At 46.8% G+C, this 19,039-nt stretch overlaps 1 protein-coding gene across 4 annotated transcripts; it reads right to left on the reverse strand.

The window, feature by feature from the left end:
• Nucleotides 1-534: 534 nt before the first annotated feature.
• Nucleotides 535-14,926, reverse strand: Il1rn (interleukin 1 receptor antagonist). 4 transcript variants are annotated; one of them, XM_005400586.2, is made up of 5 exons: nt 14,863-14,926; nt 6,188-6,239; nt 4,247-4,335; nt 3,121-3,233; nt 535-1,978 (listed from the first exon to the last, which is right to left on the reverse strand). In XM_005400586.2, the coding sequence occupies exons 1-5, from the start codon at nt 14,870-14,872 to the stop codon at nt 1,763-1,765; spliced, it is 480 nt and encodes a 159-aa protein (XP_005400643.1). In that variant the 5' UTR covers nt 14,873-14,926; the 3' UTR covers nt 535-1,762. The 4 variants fall into 4 exon arrangements, with proteins under 4 accessions (XP_005400643.1, XP_005400641.1, XP_005400642.1 ...); XM_005400584.2 differs by having other exon boundaries at nt 6,188-6,350; nt 14,863-14,877; XM_005400585.2 differs by lacking the exon at nt 14,863-14,926 and adding an exon at nt 6,378-6,411.
• Nucleotides 14,927-19,039: the final 4,113 nt, after the last annotated feature.

Raw genomic sequence — 19,039 nt, forward strand, 5'->3', positions numbered from 1 at the left:
TTAGCCATCATCTGCATTTTAGAGGCCAGAAAACTGACTCTCCAAGATGCTAACTAACCATCCATGTTTACACAAGCCAAACAGGGGAACCAGGCAGTGACTGCAGGACCCCCCTGAGTGCCAGTGTTGCTGCCTTGCCTCTCACTGATCTGTGAGCTGCTGCTTCACTTAGTGCAAAGGCCCTGAGCTTTGGTGACTCTTGTGACCCAACATCGTGTGTGTTGGTTGGGCACAGCTGGCTGCAGTTCATTGATTTTCTTGGTCATAGAACATTGCATTATATGCAGCTCAGAATTATGTGCTCAGTCCTTCAGTGATGGGTGTTTGGTTTGTCCCCATCTGGGGCTCTTCACGGACAATGCTGTCTTACGCCTTATAGGCAGGGACATCTGCTCTGAAGTTATCCAGGGATAGTGAGGACCAAGGAGGAAATGGACTTTCAGAGGCCCCTGGAGTGAGAAGAACCTCTGGCTTCCCTACCCCCCAGTGCTTTCTGCCTGGAGCCTGTCACCACCAAGCACACAGCTAACAAAGTAGGCATTTTCAAGATTTTACTGTAAAACATAGCTAAAGTCATAGGGAGTAAGAAATTATTTACCTAAGAACGTACAACACACATTCACTGAGTACCTATCAAGGGCCAGGCCAGGCGCTCTGCCCCAGAGGGAGCCAACACACACAATCAGGCTTTCTGCTCTCGGGAGCTCCCAGTCTGCTGGGGGGCAGACAGCTACGCAGCCATCTTTCTTCGGAGTCTCAGTTCATGGGTTCTTGCCTCCTTGGCTGCAAGGGAAGGACACCGGGGAGCCACATTTGCACAGTGCAGAGTTGGGGAACTTCCCACGGGAGGGAAATTACTGTAGGCAGCTGCAAAAGAGATCTGGAGTAGAGATGGTGTTTGGGGCCCCCGCAGAGAGGCCCAGTTCTGGGAAAAATGTTGCAAAAAGTAAAAATACACTAGAGGGCCAATGTAGTCCACTCACTTGTAATTTTGGCAGTTTGAGATATTACCAAAAAAGAAAGAAAAACTATCACCGACTTCCCCATTTCTGCCATCATTTCACACGGGAGGAACTTTCTAATCCTTCGGCCCCTCTCAGAAAGAACATAACCTCCAAATGCAGGATTCCCTTCCACACTGAGTAAAGCTGGCTTTAAAATTGTCATAAACTTGTTTCTATTTCCACCGATTCTTAAAACTGTCCCTGTGAGCTGGGGGCACATCTCTGGTACAGCGCATGTGTTCTTAGTATGCATGAGGCCCTGGGTTCAATCCCCAGCACCTACAACAAAACAAGCAATAACAAACCTCCCCATGGACCAGCACCAGCTGGTGGGAGTCACTCAGTGGGGTCAACTAGTACCCTGCTGGATCTGGGCAATGGATAGTGGGGCAAGGAAGAAGGGCGAAGGGGAAGAGGAGAGCAGGCGCCTAGAGCCAGCAGGTGCACTGTGGCATGCGGGGGAAGGAGCAACTCCAACTGGGCAGTAGTCTGGATTTCACCTGAAAGGCAGAGGTGAAGGGCTTTGCGCTGGGGCTGTTTGCACTTTGAAGGACCATTCTAGAGGCAGCAGGGAGGCTGTCAGTCAGAGGCTGCAGGCAGAGGCCTGCCAGCAGGGCTCTTGGGCTTCCTTCCAAAGTCCACCCGCAAAAGTTGCTCCTTGAATCTGTGACAGCCAGGAGCCTCCTGAGCAGAGGTGGAGAGGCAGTTCTTGGAGTCACTGATGGCTGGGAAGTAGGGAAGGGCCGGACAGGGCAGTACTACTTGTCCTCCTGGAGGTAGAACTTGGTGATCATGCCAGAGTCCTCCAGGTTGTTGGTGAGGCGGACAGGCTGGTCGGCTTCCACCACTGTACAGAGAAACCAGCCCGGACAGGCGGCTGACTGAAAACTGATGGTGAGGCCGCTCTCCGAGCGGATGAAGGTGAAGCGCTTGTTCTGCTCCTTGTTCTTGCTCAGGTCAGTGATGTCAACTGCCTAGAAGGCAAGAGATGGACAGGTGAGGGTGAGCTTGGGAAGTTCTGCACTGCTCCTCCCCCTCCCACCATGCTGTGGCCCTCTGAGTGGCCCAAGTAGCTGACAAATGCTGGCCTGGAGAGCTGGCTAGAAACCATGGATCCCAGATCCCATAGGACAATAGTGATACAAATGGTTGTCCCATTGTCACCCCTTGACTTTGGAAACCTGGCCACACTGACCATGGGCCAGTAAGTCTGGTAAATTCCCAGCCCCACTAGCCAAGGCAAAGGCCCGTGAGACTGGTGCTGTCAGGTGTGAGCCTCTGAGGACAGGGGCTGTGGAGAAGGCTAATAGAGTCCACAAGCTCATTCAATATGTTATACACAATATCCTGGCCATCCCCCCTCACAGAACAGGTACTTTCTGTCCAAAGGGGTATCCATATCTACTGGTGGGGGGAATCGACAGCTCCATGGTTATGGTCACTCACATCTGAGTGACAACCTTGCCCCACAAGACCCTGAGACAAAGTCACTTATTCTCGGGACTAGGTGACCCACTGCTATTGCAAGCATCAGGGAGGAATGGGGGCCTGGATGGGAGGCCGCTTCACCATGCTACATGGGTAAGGACTGGAAAAGGAAACACCCAGGGGTTGGCTTTTCTACAAGAGGGCCCAAGTGGGTTGTGGTCCACAGTGGCTCAGGTCCTATGACAGATGACCCCAGTGGTGGTTCCCAGTGATGTCTGCCTTCTGCAAGTATTTATACCTTTTTGTAGTCCCCTCCCACACCAAGTACAGACTTAGTCACATGAAAGGCTTTGGCCCGTAGGAGCAGAAATTTGATAAGCACTTTCCCACTGAGGCATGCCCTTTAGGGAAGAGCCTTCATAGAAGCCAGCTGCCACAGTCACTGTAAGGAAGCTTGAGCTAAAACTGCTGAATGCCAAGTGACCACGAAGGAGAGGCTGGAGGATGAGAAAGCCTTCTAGGACATCCAGAGCCAGCAGGAGCGCTGTGGAGTGAAGCCAGCATGCTCCTCCCCAGAGGACAGAACTACCCTGCTGGCCCCTATCCACCCATAGGACTGGGAGAACACGCGGTTTTATTTGAAGCTCATCAGTTTTTGAGAGGTTTGTTGTCTGAAACACATGCTTACCTCCAGCTGGAGCCTGATGTCATCACCAGACTTGACACAGGACAGGCACAGCTTCCCCTTGTGGATCCCCAAGAACACAGTGTGAGGGTCAATGGGCACCATGTCTATCTTTTCTGGGAAGAGCAGAAGAAGGAGTGGTGAGGGGAGGCAGAGATGGGAAAGAGACCTTGATTATTTTTTTCTGTCCTCTCCCCAGTGAAAATCTTAAGGCCAGAATGACACCAAGGCCTCATCTTCCTGGCCTGCAACCAAACAGAACATCAAACTAATCACACTACTTAGTTATTCCTAAAGGACTGAGTCTCCTAGATTCTGGTCCACTAAGTTCGGTCCTCTCTTTCTCCTCAGACTATCCGTGCCTGGGTCACAGGTGCCCTGCTGTGGTGATGGGTCATGAGTGGGGCTCCAGGGAAGGAAACACCTTTTCCACACTTTGTGTGGCAGTAAAAATGCAATCTCCCCATGCTTTAGCAGGTCCACTGGAAAATAACCAGACTGACAGGAGACATAGGTCTCCTACCTTTTCAGAGTAAAGGACGGGAGAGAAAGCAAGGGATAAGGGAAGGGTGGGGAGTGGAGATTATGCCATTGTACATCAAACAGGGATGGAACGCATTAAAAATACCAGTGCTGAATTTCAAATTCTGCCATCTCCATCTGCCATCATCTTACTAGTGGGAGACCTGAGGAACAGAGTTCAAGTCCAAGTTCACCCAGCGTGCCTGGAGCGTGAACCCAACATGCCCTGTATGGTGCTCATGGATAAAGGGCATTGCCCATCCTTGCATACAGTGCATTCATCTGGGGAGATGCTGGGATTTGAAAGAGAAACGAATTGTTATGGGAGTGTGGGCAGGGTTGATCTTGCCTTCTGGTCCCTGCCCTTCCTAGCTGTGGTCCTGGGTCACTGTGCATATAGACAGTAGCCCTTGACCCAGATTCTACCTCTCCTGCCCTCTGGAGGCTGTATTTATATGAGCCTTCTTGTGCTCCCATCTCCCAAGTCTCCTGGGCTTCAAACTCAGCAGGGATTAAGGAACTTGCAGGGTTGATCAAGATGCTGCAGAATCGAGGGGCACAATGACCCGATGCCCACACAGCACTGGCTCTCCTGAGAACCACTCACCTTCTAATTTAGTATTTGGCATTTGCAGGTATCCAGCGACAAGTTGGTCATTCCTCAGGTAGAAAGTCTTCTGGTTGATATCCCAGATTCTGAAAAGCAAAGGGACCGAGGTGTAGCGGACAGCTGCTATGTGCCTGAACAGGACCCAGCACTCCCATGCCCCCCAGAGCTCCCCCCATCTGCAACCAGCTCAGCCAAGGGTGAGGCATCTAGCACACCCACAGCACAGAGGCAAAGACTCAGGCGGACACTAGTTCAGAGACAAGCTCTACTCTCAGAGATGATGAGGACTCCTTTCCACCCGTGCCCCTGCCTTGCTCCTACAACTCAGACGTCCAGCCCAGGCACCTCCCATTTCAGCAAAGCATGCTCTAGAGCAGTGATGGCGAACCTTTTAGAGCTTTCAATGATACAAACTGCCCGCTGTGGCACACATGCCATAGGTTCGCCACTACTGCCCTGGAGCATCACCAGTCCATAGAACCTTGTGGGCTGCAGAAATATCCCGTATTAGCCTTGTCCAATGTAGTAGCCACCAACTCCATGTTATTATTCAGCTCCTGAATTGTGGATGGTGCCACTGAGGATTGGAACTTTTACATTCTTTGTATTTTCTTTTAAATGTAGATTTAAATAGTCACCTGAGACTAGGGGCTACCACAGCATGGAAATTCAAGGGACAGAACAACTTGCACCTAACTCACTCTGAGCCTTGGACTGGGAGAGTCTGTTGCTAAAACATATCCTCCAACCTCTGGGATAGTTGCCCCTGGGAGCACATTCGCTTCTGCTCTAGTTCACCCAATGACCTGGTGGTGCCTCCCAGTCCTCTCTTCTTTGTAAGGGACCCTTGGGCTGAGAGCCAGGCTGACAGCAGACTTGGCAGCCATGAGATGCAGTAACCAGGGCTCTGGGCAGCATGACATTGAACCTGAGCCTCAGCTCCTCACCTCTGAAGTGTAGCTAACAATACCTGCCTCATCAGGAGGCTTTGAGCAGCCAATGAGCTCAGGGAGGGATAACTGGGCAAATGCAGTGCACTGCATGTATGAGCAATCGACCATTTGTGATTAGGCTTAGTTTCCAGAGGAGTCTCAGTCTAAAGGGATTCAGCATCCCTGCTAGAGATCTCCAGGGACATCTCTCAGGACTCCTGGTTGACCAGAGGAGGTACAGGTAGCCTCCCAAAGCAGATAGCTCCTGAGTCTGGGAAAGGAGGGACTTGCTTGGGAGGCATGTACACACTCATACACTCCGAGTCCTGAACTGCAGTCTGGGTCCCAAAACACATGGGGATGGGGGTCGCAGAAGAAGTCATCAGGATGACTTCATTCTGAGAGGGATGGCATGGCAGAGGGCATGCCCTGACAGCACGCTCATGATTATCAACATCACAGCCTGACAGTTTTACTACAGAGATGACACTTCCCAGGGCCCAGACCCAAGTTTTAAAATGATCATTCTTTTCAGGCACACTACAGTTCATAGGACACAGTGATCATATTATCTGAGCTCTTCATCTTCTCAACAACCCTGTAAGGTACACAGGGAGTCACCAAGAGCCCTGTGTCACAGATGGGGAAACCGGGTCCTCAGGTGAGTGAGAGCAGTTAGTCAGGGTTCTGGGCTGTGCCCTGCCTGGTACTCCCATCCCTGCCAGGCCTTAATGCCTGCACTGCTCCCTGACACGTGTCTCACTCAGCTGCCTGGGTCTCTGGGAAAGTGAGCCTGCCGGTGGTGGCCCTGGTTTCACATCTAAGGTCTTTCGAAATGCAAGCCCTAAAGACCGTGCCCGTGGTAGGCTGATTTTGAATAATAGACACTGCTTTCCAGGCCAAACCCAGTTTTCAGGCCCTCTGGAGCCAGTAGCCCCAAATGGCTGGGAGGTGTCTTTGTCTCTGGCCCATCAACCCCACATTCTCGAGACAGAGACAACCTTACCTAAAGGATTGCATCTTGTAGGGTCTTCTCCCAAAGGGGCGGCTGGCTGCCTCTGAATGGAACAGGAAGAGGAGAAAGAATAGGAGACTGTAGGGGCCTTTGCAGATTTCCATCTTGTGGCCGTAGCAAGGCAGTGGAGACTGCCATTTCGGGCCCAGAGCTGCTGCTTATAAAGAAAGTAGTCACTCACCAAGCCGAGCTGCTGCCATCCTTTCCTGAAGCGGAAATACCCTCACATTTCCAAAATGAGAAACCCTTGCTGTTGTCACTTTCAGCGCCGCTGAATGTCGCAATGGGGTGTTGTAACTAATCCCCTCCCTTTTTCCCCTGTGCAATTTCCCCAAAATCGAGATTCTATTTCCCCTTCAATGACTTCTTGGGAAGAAGAGCACAGTGAAAACCAAATTCCCTGATCTACTTGACAGGTAGTCTGAGACGGTTTGTCAACTTTATAGAAAGCAGATTTGAGCAGAAACATCTCCCATTCTCCCCAAAGCCAAGTGACGGGGCATCCAACACAAAAGCCAGTTTCACGTCACTTTGTGTTCTTTGAATGAGGGAAAACCTGCTGGACTCTGGACTGGAAATTGCCGAACATTGTGTACAGGATCAAAGAGTAAACATTCTAGGCACTGTGATCCATCCAGTCCCTGGCATGATTACTCAGCTCAGCTGCGTCGTGTGAGAGCAGCCAGAGAGTCTGTGGATCAGAAAGCTCAGTGCTCTCTGGCACAACTTGAGGTACAAAACACTGGTCAGGCCAGGTTTTCCCTTAAATCTGCTGACCCTTGCTCTGAGGAGGGTATTGAGCCAACTCTCTTTCCACTATCCCGTCTATAGAGTCATGGTCTCACAGAAATGGAGTGAACTCAGCACTTGGGCAGGAATGGATCCAAATTTCATCTCTGACACTTGCCATTTAGCATCCTGTGACCTCAAGGAAGTCACTTCATTTATTTGAGCCTCTGTCTTCTTAATCTCAGCGCATGAAAATGATCATGTGCTCCTTAGAGTAGGAGGAGAAAAAGAAAGAAGGAAGAAAGGAAGGGGAAGGCAAAGGAAATTATTGGCACATAGTGAGCACTATCAAACGTGACCTTCTTTCCTTACAGTATTCTAGACATGCTGGGGAAAAGCTAAGCATGCTTCTATTTTCTGAATATATAAAAGCTTAAGGAGAGTTTTTTGCACGATCTACATGATGAGATTGCCATTGCAGAAGTGTGGATTTTAGCATTTTAGAACTAGACTGTGTCTTATTTCACCCTATCATTGTTTGAAAGAGGCCCAGTGAGGGAAGGCGTCTGCCCGTGCCCTGTCACAGAGCTTGTTAATGCCAAATGTATGCTGAGCCATCCAGGTCTTCTGACCCCTAGTTGCAGGTTGTTTTAGCTCAACACAGCTCATCTTGATGCATTTGACTTATTTTGAATCAACAAATTAGAGTCTATGTTCAAATGAGGGTTAAATTTTCAGCCAAGGAAGGAAAATATGAGTCTCCTAAATCTTTAAAGAGCTCCTCTTTCAGGGCAAACATTGCTGCAAATCTCACCCTCTGACAAGCCAAATGGCACATACATGTCCCTGAGTCACTCAGCCTCTTTGAAACATGGTAGAGAAATAACTGCCACCCTTGAGGGGCCATAGGGGTATCGGGTGGGGGTGTTCTGTTTGTTCATTTATTAGTTTAAACTGTTTTCAAAAGTGGTGGCTGAAGGAAGTGATGTCTATAACCTGTTTAGTTATTTGCCACTTCCAGAATTTGTTGAGTTAAAGTTTAAACCTCCTAGATCAGTTATTTGTCACCAGGGGATTAGCACCACCCTCACACCTGAGCCCACTAGCCCCAACACTGACAGTCCTCTCCTGTTCATCTTTCTTATGCTACCTCTAACCCCTTCCTGGATTTAAAAGCCAGCATTCTCTCAAAAAGTGTCTTGAAAAATTGAAGAAGTGGTTTCCAAGTATGAGAAGTTGGGGCTGCATCCTGGCCCCCAGCCTCTGAAAGCATCCCAAGCAATGGCTGCACCCACACTGCAGCCCTTGGGTTAATATTTCTCTGTTCCCAGCTCATATTAAAAGATAAAGAGATTTCTCCTGCAGAACAGTAGCCTGGGCTCCTGGACTTTCTCACGTCTGTGCTCTTTCCCATGGATTCCCACCCCTAAGCTTCCAGAATGTTCTTTCTGGGTCTGTGAGGAGGAAGTCTCTGGCTTAGACCTGGGCTGCATCTTCCTGTGTCATTTATGGGCTAAGCTGTCTCAGACAATGTGTGGAGCCTGTCTGGGTCTCAGTTTCATTATCTGTTAGATGAGGTTAATAGCAAAAGTCACATTGTGGGTTGCTGTAAGGATTAAATGAGGCCCTGCCCGTGATATAGTCACGTGGCACATGGGAAGTACTCAAACAGTAACAATGGCACATGCTTCTTTACCCCAAGTGGGAAAGATGACTCACACTGCCCCAACCTCTACAACCCTGCCCTTGTCCTCCCAGCCTCCCAGCTGTGCATACTGGCCCACCTTCCTTCCTCTGTGTATTGACCCATGCACCTTTTCCTACGTACTCACCCACCTCCTTTCTAGTTCCAGACCTAAAGGAGGGGCAGCAAAAAGGAAGAAGGGGAGCTCTTTGCCTCTCCTCACAGTTCTGGCTACAATTCCACTCTTGGTTCCGTCTTATCACACCAAGACAGTTGGTGTGCCTGTGAGTTCTGCCCACAAGACATCTCTGACTAAACTTATTCCCGGTTCTGAGTACTCAGCCCCCAACTGTGCTTCCTGAATGAAGCTTAATGACGGAGTCTGCCTTCCCAGTCAATACCTGGGGACTTCCTCCAAGCTTCTGGCCACCACAACTATGTATGCCTTCTACAAATTGTACCCAGACACTATTGACAACATAAATTACTAAGATCTGCAGAAAGGGGCTCTGTTAAGGCAAAGAAACAGAACCAACCTGTCCATATCTTAGGAGTGGTTATCACACAGCTGTGGAGAGACCAAAAAATATTAAGGAGAGTTTTACCACACCTGGACAGAGGGGTCTTGAGTCCTCTTCACAGTAAAAACTAGAAACCAACTTCACAGGTACCCTATGTTGATGCCTGTAAAGTGTTAACCATGACACTGGCCATATGGGGGGAAGTGTTCAATAAGTTTTAACTATTTCTCAATTTCAACTGATTATATTTTTCAGTTCTAGGATTTACATTTTGCTCCTTTTTCATTATTCTCTTCCAAAATTTTGAACCATGTCTTCTAAATCTTTAACATATTATGCACGGGTCTTTTAAAGTCTGCTCTTGGTAATTTCATTATTTGAATTCTCACTGGGTTCCCATCTGTTGCCTTTTTTTCTTAAATGCACAGGCTGTCTTGCACATAAGAAGCTATGGCTTGGATAAGTGTTCCCCAAAGGCTGATGTGTCAGTGGCTTTGTTCCCAGGGTGGCACAGTGGGAGGTGGTGAAACCTTTAGAGGTGAAGCCTACTGGAGATTCTCAGGTCAGTGGAGGTGTGCCTTCAGAGGGGATTGTAGGAGCCTGGAACCTTTCTCTTCCTGCTTCTTGTTCTTTGATTCCTGCTTGATGAAGTGAGTGGGTTTCATGATACCTCCTCTGTAGGTGTGATGTGGTACACCCACCAGAGGCCCAATCTTGTACTAGAACTTTCAAAACCATGAGCAACATAAACCTTTCCTCTCTTTGAGCTAATTATCACAGCTATTTCACTATAGTAACACAAAGCTGACTAGTGCAACATGCCTATTAATTTTTATAGCCCACTAAACACTGTTTATCAAAAACTGAGAGATGATTCAGAGTCCTGAGTGATGTTATCTTTACTCAGAGACAAGTTATTTTGTTTCTTCTGGGCAGATGGGCCAGGAGCACAGCAACTCTAAGTGAACTTTATGAAAACAGGTCTTGAGATGATTCAGAGGTAGGCTTCAGTACTGGAGAGGGCTTCTCCCTCTCGGATCAACTCCTAACCCTCCAGGTTCCAATCCAAACTGGGTGAAGTTTATCAAGGCTGCTCTTCGTTAGCTGAACATAAAGTACAAACTTTATCCCCTTCCTACCAACCAAGACCCATGAGCCTTCACAAGCTCAGCTACAAACTTCTTTGGGGCGATGGTGTTAGAGATTGAACCCATGCACAATTTGCACTCTACCCCTGAGCTAAACACCCATCCTGGCTGCAACCTTTTGAAACTTGCAAAAACACTACAGAGTACAAGGGTCCAATGCTGGGCTCCACCTCCCTGGGCCCCTGCAGGTCCTCAAGCCTTGGCCATTCCATGATAGTGCCAAAAAGATCTTTTAGAAATTCACTTTGTCTGGCATTTCTAGTCACTCGCAACAGGAGAACTGGTCCTTAAAAAAAAAAACCTATGAGGGGAGGGGATTAGGAGAAACAAGGAATCAGGATACATCATGTACAGGTGCAAGTTCCCTATGATAAAGGTGATAATTATGTATATCTAAATTGTATCAATAAACTTAATAAGAATAAAAAAACTATGATAGAGCCTGATGTCATCTTTTTAAAAAAGTCTTATTATTCAGAATGGCTAGAGTTTGAGGACCATTGGAGAACAGAGACAGAAGTGATTGAAAAGTTGGGTGGGATACAGAGAAAGGACAGCCTTTAATGCCACCCCAAGAAGCTGGAAATGTATCTTAAAGAAAATGGAATCAGAAGGTGCTGTCAGATTTGTTTTATAGATTAGGCTTGAATTGGAGTGATCAATTCCAAAGGCAAAAGAGCAACATGCTGGTAAAGGTTTAACAAACGGATCACCAAAGAAGTGTGGAAATGTAGCATTTACCAATTTTGGAGATGTAGATAATCCTACCACGGGTGGTTTCAAGCCAATAACATAATGTCAGTGAATGGGGAGTTCATAAGAGTTGTGTACAATTAGAACTTCCTGGCTCTAGCACCCAGCAGAGACAGGGAGATGTGGCTGCTCTTAGTTCTTCCTAGAGTGAAATCATCCCTTCATAGTGCAAGTCCAACATCCTTCCTTTGAGCTCTGATAGTTCTCCTTACAGGTCTCATCCTCCTTGGAGAAAATAATCCCTACAGAAAAATTCAATTTGTCAGGAAACCTTAATGAATCTGGATCTAAACATTTTCCCCTGTGCCTCCTGAAGTTGTTTTTGCATTGCCCAAGCACTCTCTGTAAGATGTAAGCCTATGGCTTTGGGCAGACAGTTGTGTGCCATGAGTTGTAATGGCTTCATCTCATAGTCTTCAGCCAACACTCAAATGCCTCTGTGTTACAGCACACACCACTGGAACACAGGTAGTATTGTCTAAACTTTGGAAAGAAAATGGTACAAAGACTCTAGTTGTTCTTTCCAAGTTATAAATAAATGTAATAGTACAAAAAAGAGAAAAAAGTCAAATAACTCCCACAACATAGAATAATCTGATATCTTCTTTTCATCAGTCTCCACCTACCCAGTCCTGCCAGGTAGCCTGGTTAATTTGACTGCATCTAACAGTTCATTGTAACCACCCCATGGTCACAGGTCAGGCCTGGAGGCAATTATTTTTCTGGGTATCTCTACCCCGCAAGCTACAGGGCTTACTGACATCAGGATGACCACATCTGTTTTTCCTGGCTGCTGAAGGGCATTCAGGGGTTGGTGTATAAACCAATCATTAATAATTATTGTTTGGTAAAAAGCTCACTCCCCTCCAAGATCCAAACAGTAAATCCTGAGTCCTTTTCTGAGATTTAGAGTCCTCTAAGATGGTTTTTGCTCTCACAGTTTATGAATTTGATATGGGTTAGTCATCTTTTGTCTAATTTTCTTGGGTGTGCGGAAGTACATTTGCCCTTGCTTTTTTGGGTTTTCTGGTTATCTTTATAAGCCAGCTTCTCTGCAAGAGAAAAAGGAGGTAGACAGGAGCTCTGGGGAAGAGGACGGCTGTGTTATTATATTTTTTGCTGGTGCTGGAGATTGAACCAGGTCCGCACATATGCTAAGCTTGCATTCTACACTGAGCTACATCTCCAACTGTCTTGTACTAGTTCATACAGATCTCTAGTCCTTATGCTAGCTGTGCAAGGTGGACTAACAACCCACTTTCCTGATGGGAATATTCTCACAATCACTTTTCAGAAAAACAACTCAAGCCTCAGAAATATGGACCACTTGACCCAGACCCTGGCATAGTCAGGATTTGAATCTAGTTTTATTATTCCTTCCCACACTACAGTCCTGCCAAAGAGGCAGCCAACTTCTCCCTCTCTGCTTCACTCCATGGCAAACTCAAGCAACAATTATCTCTGTTTCGCCGGTGTTCCTTTTGGTTTGAACCTATATCTCACAGAGCAATTATTTAGCTCAAAAATGCTTGAAAATGTAGAGTTTTTTTTTTGTTTTGGTAGTAAGGAAAGAATGATTCCAAATCCTTATATACTCATAGGTTATAAGGAAAGCTCTTCATCTGGTTTTGTACTAAGGTGACCAGTTGCCCAGGTTTTCTCAGAACATTTTTTGTTTTATTACTAGAAGTTCTAAGTCTTAGGAAACTTTTCAGTCCCTGAAAAGCCAGGATAACTGATCACTCTAGATTATAAACCCTTAAAGCTACCAGCACTCCTGGTCGTTGGTGCCATAAATTGCAAACACATTGAACTGTTAGTCATTGCACTTTGGCAATTTAGCCTGTTTTTATTAGCAGATAGAATCCATTTAGACAGAGAGAGAGAGACACAGAGAAAGAGAGAGACAGAGACAGAGAGATTCAAAAATCTTTCTGAGCCAGGAAGAGACCATAGCAGATACAATATTAATGAATCACATTAGAACATGATTCATTGACTCATTCTGGTCAAGTTACTGTCCAGTGAAGCCTCTAGCTGCATAGTCAAGATATTGTCAACATCTAGCAGCTTAAAGCTATTTTTCAAGCAAGGTTCCTAAAAAGGTTCCTCCGTCTTCTCCTCCTTCCTCTTCAGACGAACCAGCTGCAAGGAAAGAGGTGGGATCCACTGTGCAGAGAGAATGCAGAGATCTGGAGGGGAAAACAGTGCCGAGTGGTCCTGTTCTCAACCTTGCTTCTCTGCCCTCACTGTCCCAGGTCTAAGATCAAACTACGCACCTCTCAAACTTCTCCCTTCTTGGAGCTCTGCTCTCTACTTGGCAGCAGTGGGCAACTTCTGTACTTCTGGGCTTAGGCAGAGAATGTGTTGCCTTTTCTTGGGGACCATGGCATTCGCTGGGTTCCTGAATTCAGTTTACTCAAGCTCTCACACAGATATTTAGTGCCAAAGTGTGCTAGTGCAAAATATTTTGGAAAGGGTCATTTTTAAATAAGGTATTTCCTCACAATAGATCACTTCCTGGTTCTGGCAGTGGTTTCAGCTTCCTACTTTACATTAGAAAAATACATAAGACTTTAGGCTACCATTTTAATACCACCCACTAGAGTTCTCAACACCCACTCGGGGGAAGGGGAGGATTTCTGCCCTTGGAATTGCTGCCTGTGGTTTACAAAGCAATTCTCTATGATCTCACCCTATGCCACTGTAGCAGGGTGTACTAGTTTGGAGACACATTTGTCTGCAGTCAACTCTGGTCTCTCCCTTTATTCTGGCCATTTGTTTGGTAAATTACTTCATCCTTCTCTATTTCCTTGTCTGAACATATGAGTCCTTCCTCATATGAATGCTGTGAGGATTAATTGTGATTAATCCAGAGCTCAGCAGAGTGCTTAGCTGTGGTAAATACTATGGAAGAATTAGAGATTCATAGGTCCATGAAACCCCCAGAATTGGCCAGTTTCCTCTTCACAGAAAGGAAAGTAATATACAGAAATGAGAAAAGGCCTGCTCAGCAGGGGCCAAATTCAAATTAGAAACCTGGTATTCAGCTCAACAATCCTAGGATCTTTTCTTTGTTCCACACATATCCTAACCAGAGCTCACAAAGCAATAATTCATAGATTATTTTATTTGCTTGTTTTATGGTTTTATTTAATCAGAATAGCTCATGCAATTAAATTAGAATATCTGGGTTTTTTTTGTTGGTTTTTTTTTTTTTTTTTTTCAGTATTGGGGGTTGAACCCAGGGCCTTCACATTGAGCTATATTCCCAGACTACTTTTAATTTTTTACTTTGAGACAATATCTCACTAAGTTGCCCAGGCTGAGCTTGAACTTATGATCCTACTTCCTCAGTCTGCCAGAGTGCTAGAATTAAAGCATGTGCCTTTCCTTGAAAAATGGAAGGTGCTGGGCATGTGGAACTGTGTTCTCAGGTGACAGGTACCGCCTGGAACTGCCTAGTTCCAACCATTCAATTCTCTGTAATCCCTACCCTTCCGTATTACTCCTGGATGAATGCTGGATTCTGTCAATATTGCTCATTAAGCTCATGCTGTTCTTTCCCTAATTTTACAGAGGCTTCTCTGAGTTCTCTGTGTTTCTCTCAACAGTGAAAACTGACCAACACACTGCAAGGGCTCCATGACTATTCTCACAGCAGGCAGCCTGCTCTCCCCAGCATCTACATGGCCTCTCAGGGGCTAGAGCTCCATGCTCTTGACAGCTCCCTGCTTGTCATGATTTTGAAAGCATTGAGTAAGCACAAGCAATAGACATCTCCTCCCCTGCTTTTCAGATGGATTAGAAAGAGGACAGAAGAGAGCTTACCTGATGCCATGGGGAAGTTCGGATAGGACACCAGGCCTTCCAAAGTCCTCCACCTTCCAGCTCCAGGCTGAGCTGCTCCATATAAAGGAGTGAACTGGCAGTAGGTGTAACCAGCCTCTCAGGGTGGGGCTGCCCCTCCTCCCCACTACCTGCGCAGAGCAAAGAGGTGGAGCCTGGTTCCTCCCACACACCCACACAGATTGGCCAGCCCCAAGATGAGCAGGCTGATGCCTGACTGGAGCTAAGCCTAACTTCTGGAACAGTGACTCAGGCTTAAGAAGCCAAACTGGTTCTTTCTTATCTTTGTAAAAGAAGAGATCACATGCAGGGAACTGAGCTGGGTCTATAGGGCTGAACTTTGTGCTCATCCAAAACTGACTGCCACCGGTTCACGTATGCATACACGTGTTCATCAAAAACTGTGTATCTGCTGAATCCTATGTACAGGGCCCTCTACAGCCTTTGGGAACAAACCAGACAAGGTCCCCAGTATTCTAATGGAGGGAAGTAGAAAAGAAGCAAACTAAATCAACTACCTTCTCATGGTGGCAAGTGCTATAGAGGAAATCAAAAGCCTGATATACTTTTGAGAAGGATCTAGTGATGGTGGATGTTTTCGCAAAAGTAGCCAGGAAAGGCCTCTCTGAGAAGGTGGCATTTGAGTGCTGAAACAAGAAAAGGAAGAGAATTCCAGGTAGAAGGAACAGCAGTGCAAAGGTCCCAGGCTGGCGATCCTCAGATTTGTTTGAGCACCCGAGTGGAAGCCTGCATGACGGCAGCATGATTTTCGGAACAGCAAGGCATTGTCCCCTCTTTCATTTATACTTGGGCTCCACACCTGGCCACTGTTGTAACTTTCTCCAGGAGACCAGATATTCTCTCTCCACTTTCTCTGGCAGCTCCTGATATTCTCCTCCTCTTTGGCATTCAGAACCAACTACTGTAGTCCCATACCTCCGCACTCTGCACTCTGCACTCTGCACTCTGCCCTCAGGGAGCAGACAATTGCTGTGTGCTTCCAACCATCAGGCTGACATTTTGGGAACCGTAGCAAGCCCCTGAGACTGGTTCCCAGCTGCACAAGGCTGAGCACATTACTCCGTCCTTCAGGCTTCAATCTGATAGCAGAAAAATGGGCCTGACACACCCTGCCCTACTTAGACTAGGGGCTGGCTGATAGAATGAGCGGTGTGCAGTGTATAAAATGCTTCACATGTTGTGCGTTTAAGCAGGGCCTTGCTCTGCGTGGTACCTTAATATTCAGGTGAAAAAGAGGGTAAGGAGTAGGCCAGCCTAGTGCTACCTCTGATTCTGGCCCCTGCAAGTCTGTGTCTTCTGATGCGGGAAGGCAGGCCACACTCACACACAGAGTGAGGGTCATAATGCGTACACTTCTCAGCAGTGATCTGGTAGGCGCCTTTACTTTCCCTGAGCTCTGTACTTAGGCTTAGACTCATCCCCAGGTGCTCTTCCTTTGACCCACAGGCTCTGAGATGGGGATGGGAGGTACAGGGGATCCAAGACAGGTGGCCAGGCTGATCCTGACCACAGGGACTTTCCATGGGGCTCTCACTTTGTGTTCCCTTTAGCTTGGCTTCAATACAGGTATTCTTTGTTTTGTGACCTATTTAACGGCTCTTCAGACATATGATCCACTGTTCAGACTTACAAGCCATCTTTTTTGTAGTTCTCTACATCTTGTTTGTAGACCCCCACTACCTTTTTTTGCACAGTACACCTTGTTTATGCAGTACTGTAATTTTTGCCGGTTGTACTGTGTAGCTTTATGTTCTGTTATACATTACAGTACGGAGAGTAAGTTATGCAAATAAAAGCGGAGTCACCAAGTTGGAGTTTCCTTTGACCCTTTCCTTGTTTTAAATATTGTAATGTACATACTACATACAGTTACTCACTTAGCAACCGATTCATTTAACGATCTAGTCGCAGAAATGGAATTCAGTCGTTAAATGAGGCATGTGTATACCAAAGTCTCAATGCCTTGGCTGAGAGACGTTTTGAAGTAGCTTTGGAGAAAAATGTCCGTTTGCTAAAAAGAATCAGGAACTGAGTTTGTAACCTTGGACATTTTGGAAATGCCAATTTTGCAAATCTAAACAGTGGGTTTGAGTGCAGCCTCAGAAGCTGCTAGTGGCCTGTCTTGCCCGGGCTGTGGGTGTATCTGTTATGATAATAGAAGGCCATGCAGGGAGGTAGGCTTTGTCTCCCAAGGAGGTTCAGATCTCAGACTTAAGAACCTTGTAGATCTTGACAAACTGTAAAATAAAGGTCCTACTGTTGCCACCTTAGAGAGGGCTTGGGAAGACTATGAACAACTGCAAGCAGCTTTGTACACAGTGGCCCTCTGCATCCACAGGGTCTACATCTGCACATTCACCAACTGTGGAGTGAAAATGTTTCTCAGAAATTGCCTCTGTGCTGAGCACAAACAGAATTTTAAATTTTTTTTTTTTTTTTTTTTTTTTTTTGGTTTTTCTCAGGTACTGGGAACCGAACTCACGACCTTGCGCATGCCAGGCAGGCGCTTTTGCCACTGAGCTAAATCCCCAGCCCCAGAATTTTAAAATTATTCACCCCTAAATAACAACAACTATTTACATGGTGCTCGCATTACGTTAGGTATTATAAGTAATCTAGTGATGGTTTACAGTATACAGGAGGGTATGCACAGGTTACATGCAAATATTTTATATATGAAACTTGAGCATCCATGGATTTTGATATTCACAGGGGCTCCTGGAACACATCTTCTGAGGATACCAAGGTGACTGCATTAGCCATAATCATCACAGGCTATGGGTTTACTTCTTTCCTGGGAAGCTAGAGTCCAGCCTAGAATTGGATGAGTTATGACAGAATAAACTAGGCCTCAGTCAGCGCTGTAAAATGCAATGTGATAGATATACAACTGAGGGTTCCCTGGTGGCCCTGAATTTGTCCAGGAAGAAAAGACCTTTTGTCCTGTATGTCCAGGCATGTCCAGGAATTGCTAAAGAGACCTGTATGTCCAGGCATGTCCAGGAAGGAAAGACCTTTTATGTACCTACTGGTGACCGAGGTAACTTTATGACCAAGGTTCCCAGTCCCTGGCCCACCCCAGAACCTTTGTTTCCAGGGCTGCCACCACTCCTCAAAGGCTGTAAAACCCTGAAGGGGTCAGTGGCCTGACCTAGGGTGCTCAGAGCATCTGAGAAGTGTTGAGCCAAGTATCTCAGAAGTAGGAAGAACTGACATCTGAAGATTCTAGGTGGCTGGTGACTCTTGGCCATGGGGCAGGGGTGGGGCTTCTAAAGAATGCCGAAGAGCCTCAAACACAATGAAAGTCACTGCCTCTCCCTGCAATGTTAACCTATCTCCAAGCAGAATACTACATGGAGAAAGGGAAGCAAGATGGACAGAACAGTGGGTAGAAACAAGACATAGGAAGAAGAGAGGCACCAGGAAAGAGCAGCAAGATGATACTGAGGTTTAATGCTGTTACAACCCCTCTCTTGGCTTGAGACAGTCCCAGCAAAGTCCATTTGCAGAAAGAAGTCTACTGTGAAAACGGAAGTCTAGATCATGAGCCAGGTTCAGTAGCTGGGCCCCTGGGTGCTAGGGAAAGACTAAGAGGTTGGGTGAATTCCTCCATTGGAGCTAAGACAGGCAGGAGCCAAGGGCACCCTGCTTACTGTCGGTGTAGGTCTAGGAGGCTAGAGCCATGCATCTGAGGCTGAAGAAGATGGGATGAGTTTCACAATTCTGGTGACTAAAGCCTTGAGTAATTTCTCATGGTCCCAGATAAAGCCTAAAGACCTTTCAGTGTCCAGATGAGTGCGCAACCTGGCTCCAGACTCAGCTTGTTAGGCAGCCCTCCCCCACCTTGTTCTCTGAAGTCCAACCACACAGGCTTTCTTTTAGTTCCTCAAATTCACCTCTTCCTCCTGCCTAGGGCCTCACCATAGACTTGTCCTCTGTGCGTGATATGCCCTTCCCTGCCTTGCTCCACTGACCAGTCAACCATCCTCCCCTTAAGGTATGTGATCCTCTCGGTAATCTCTGTGCCTCCCTGCGAAGGTCACAGTGAGGACCATTGTATCTCTGGCTCCTGGCATGGAACATGGTCCATAGGGAAATGGATCCACATGATGAAATCTCTCTCTCTCTCTCTCTCTCT

Source organism: Chinchilla lanigera, unplaced genomic scaffold (assembly GCF_000276665.1).
Source record: "Chinchilla lanigera isolate Chin_1 unplaced genomic scaffold, ChiLan1.0 scaffold00069, whole genome shotgun sequence".
NCBI lineage: Eukaryota > Metazoa > Chordata > Mammalia > Rodentia > Chinchillidae > Chinchilla > Chinchilla lanigera.

Coding starts and splice junctions, on each gene's coding strand:
- Il1rn (XM_005400584.2), bottom strand. Junction 4,336..6,187: donor TACAAGATGCAATCCTTTAG/GTAAGGTTGTCT, acceptor TTTGCTTTTCAG/AATCTGGGATATCAACCAGA. Junction 1,979..3,120: donor ACATCAGGCTCCAGCTGGAG/GTAAGCATGTGT, acceptor CTTGCCTTCTAG/GCAGTTGACATCACTGACCT.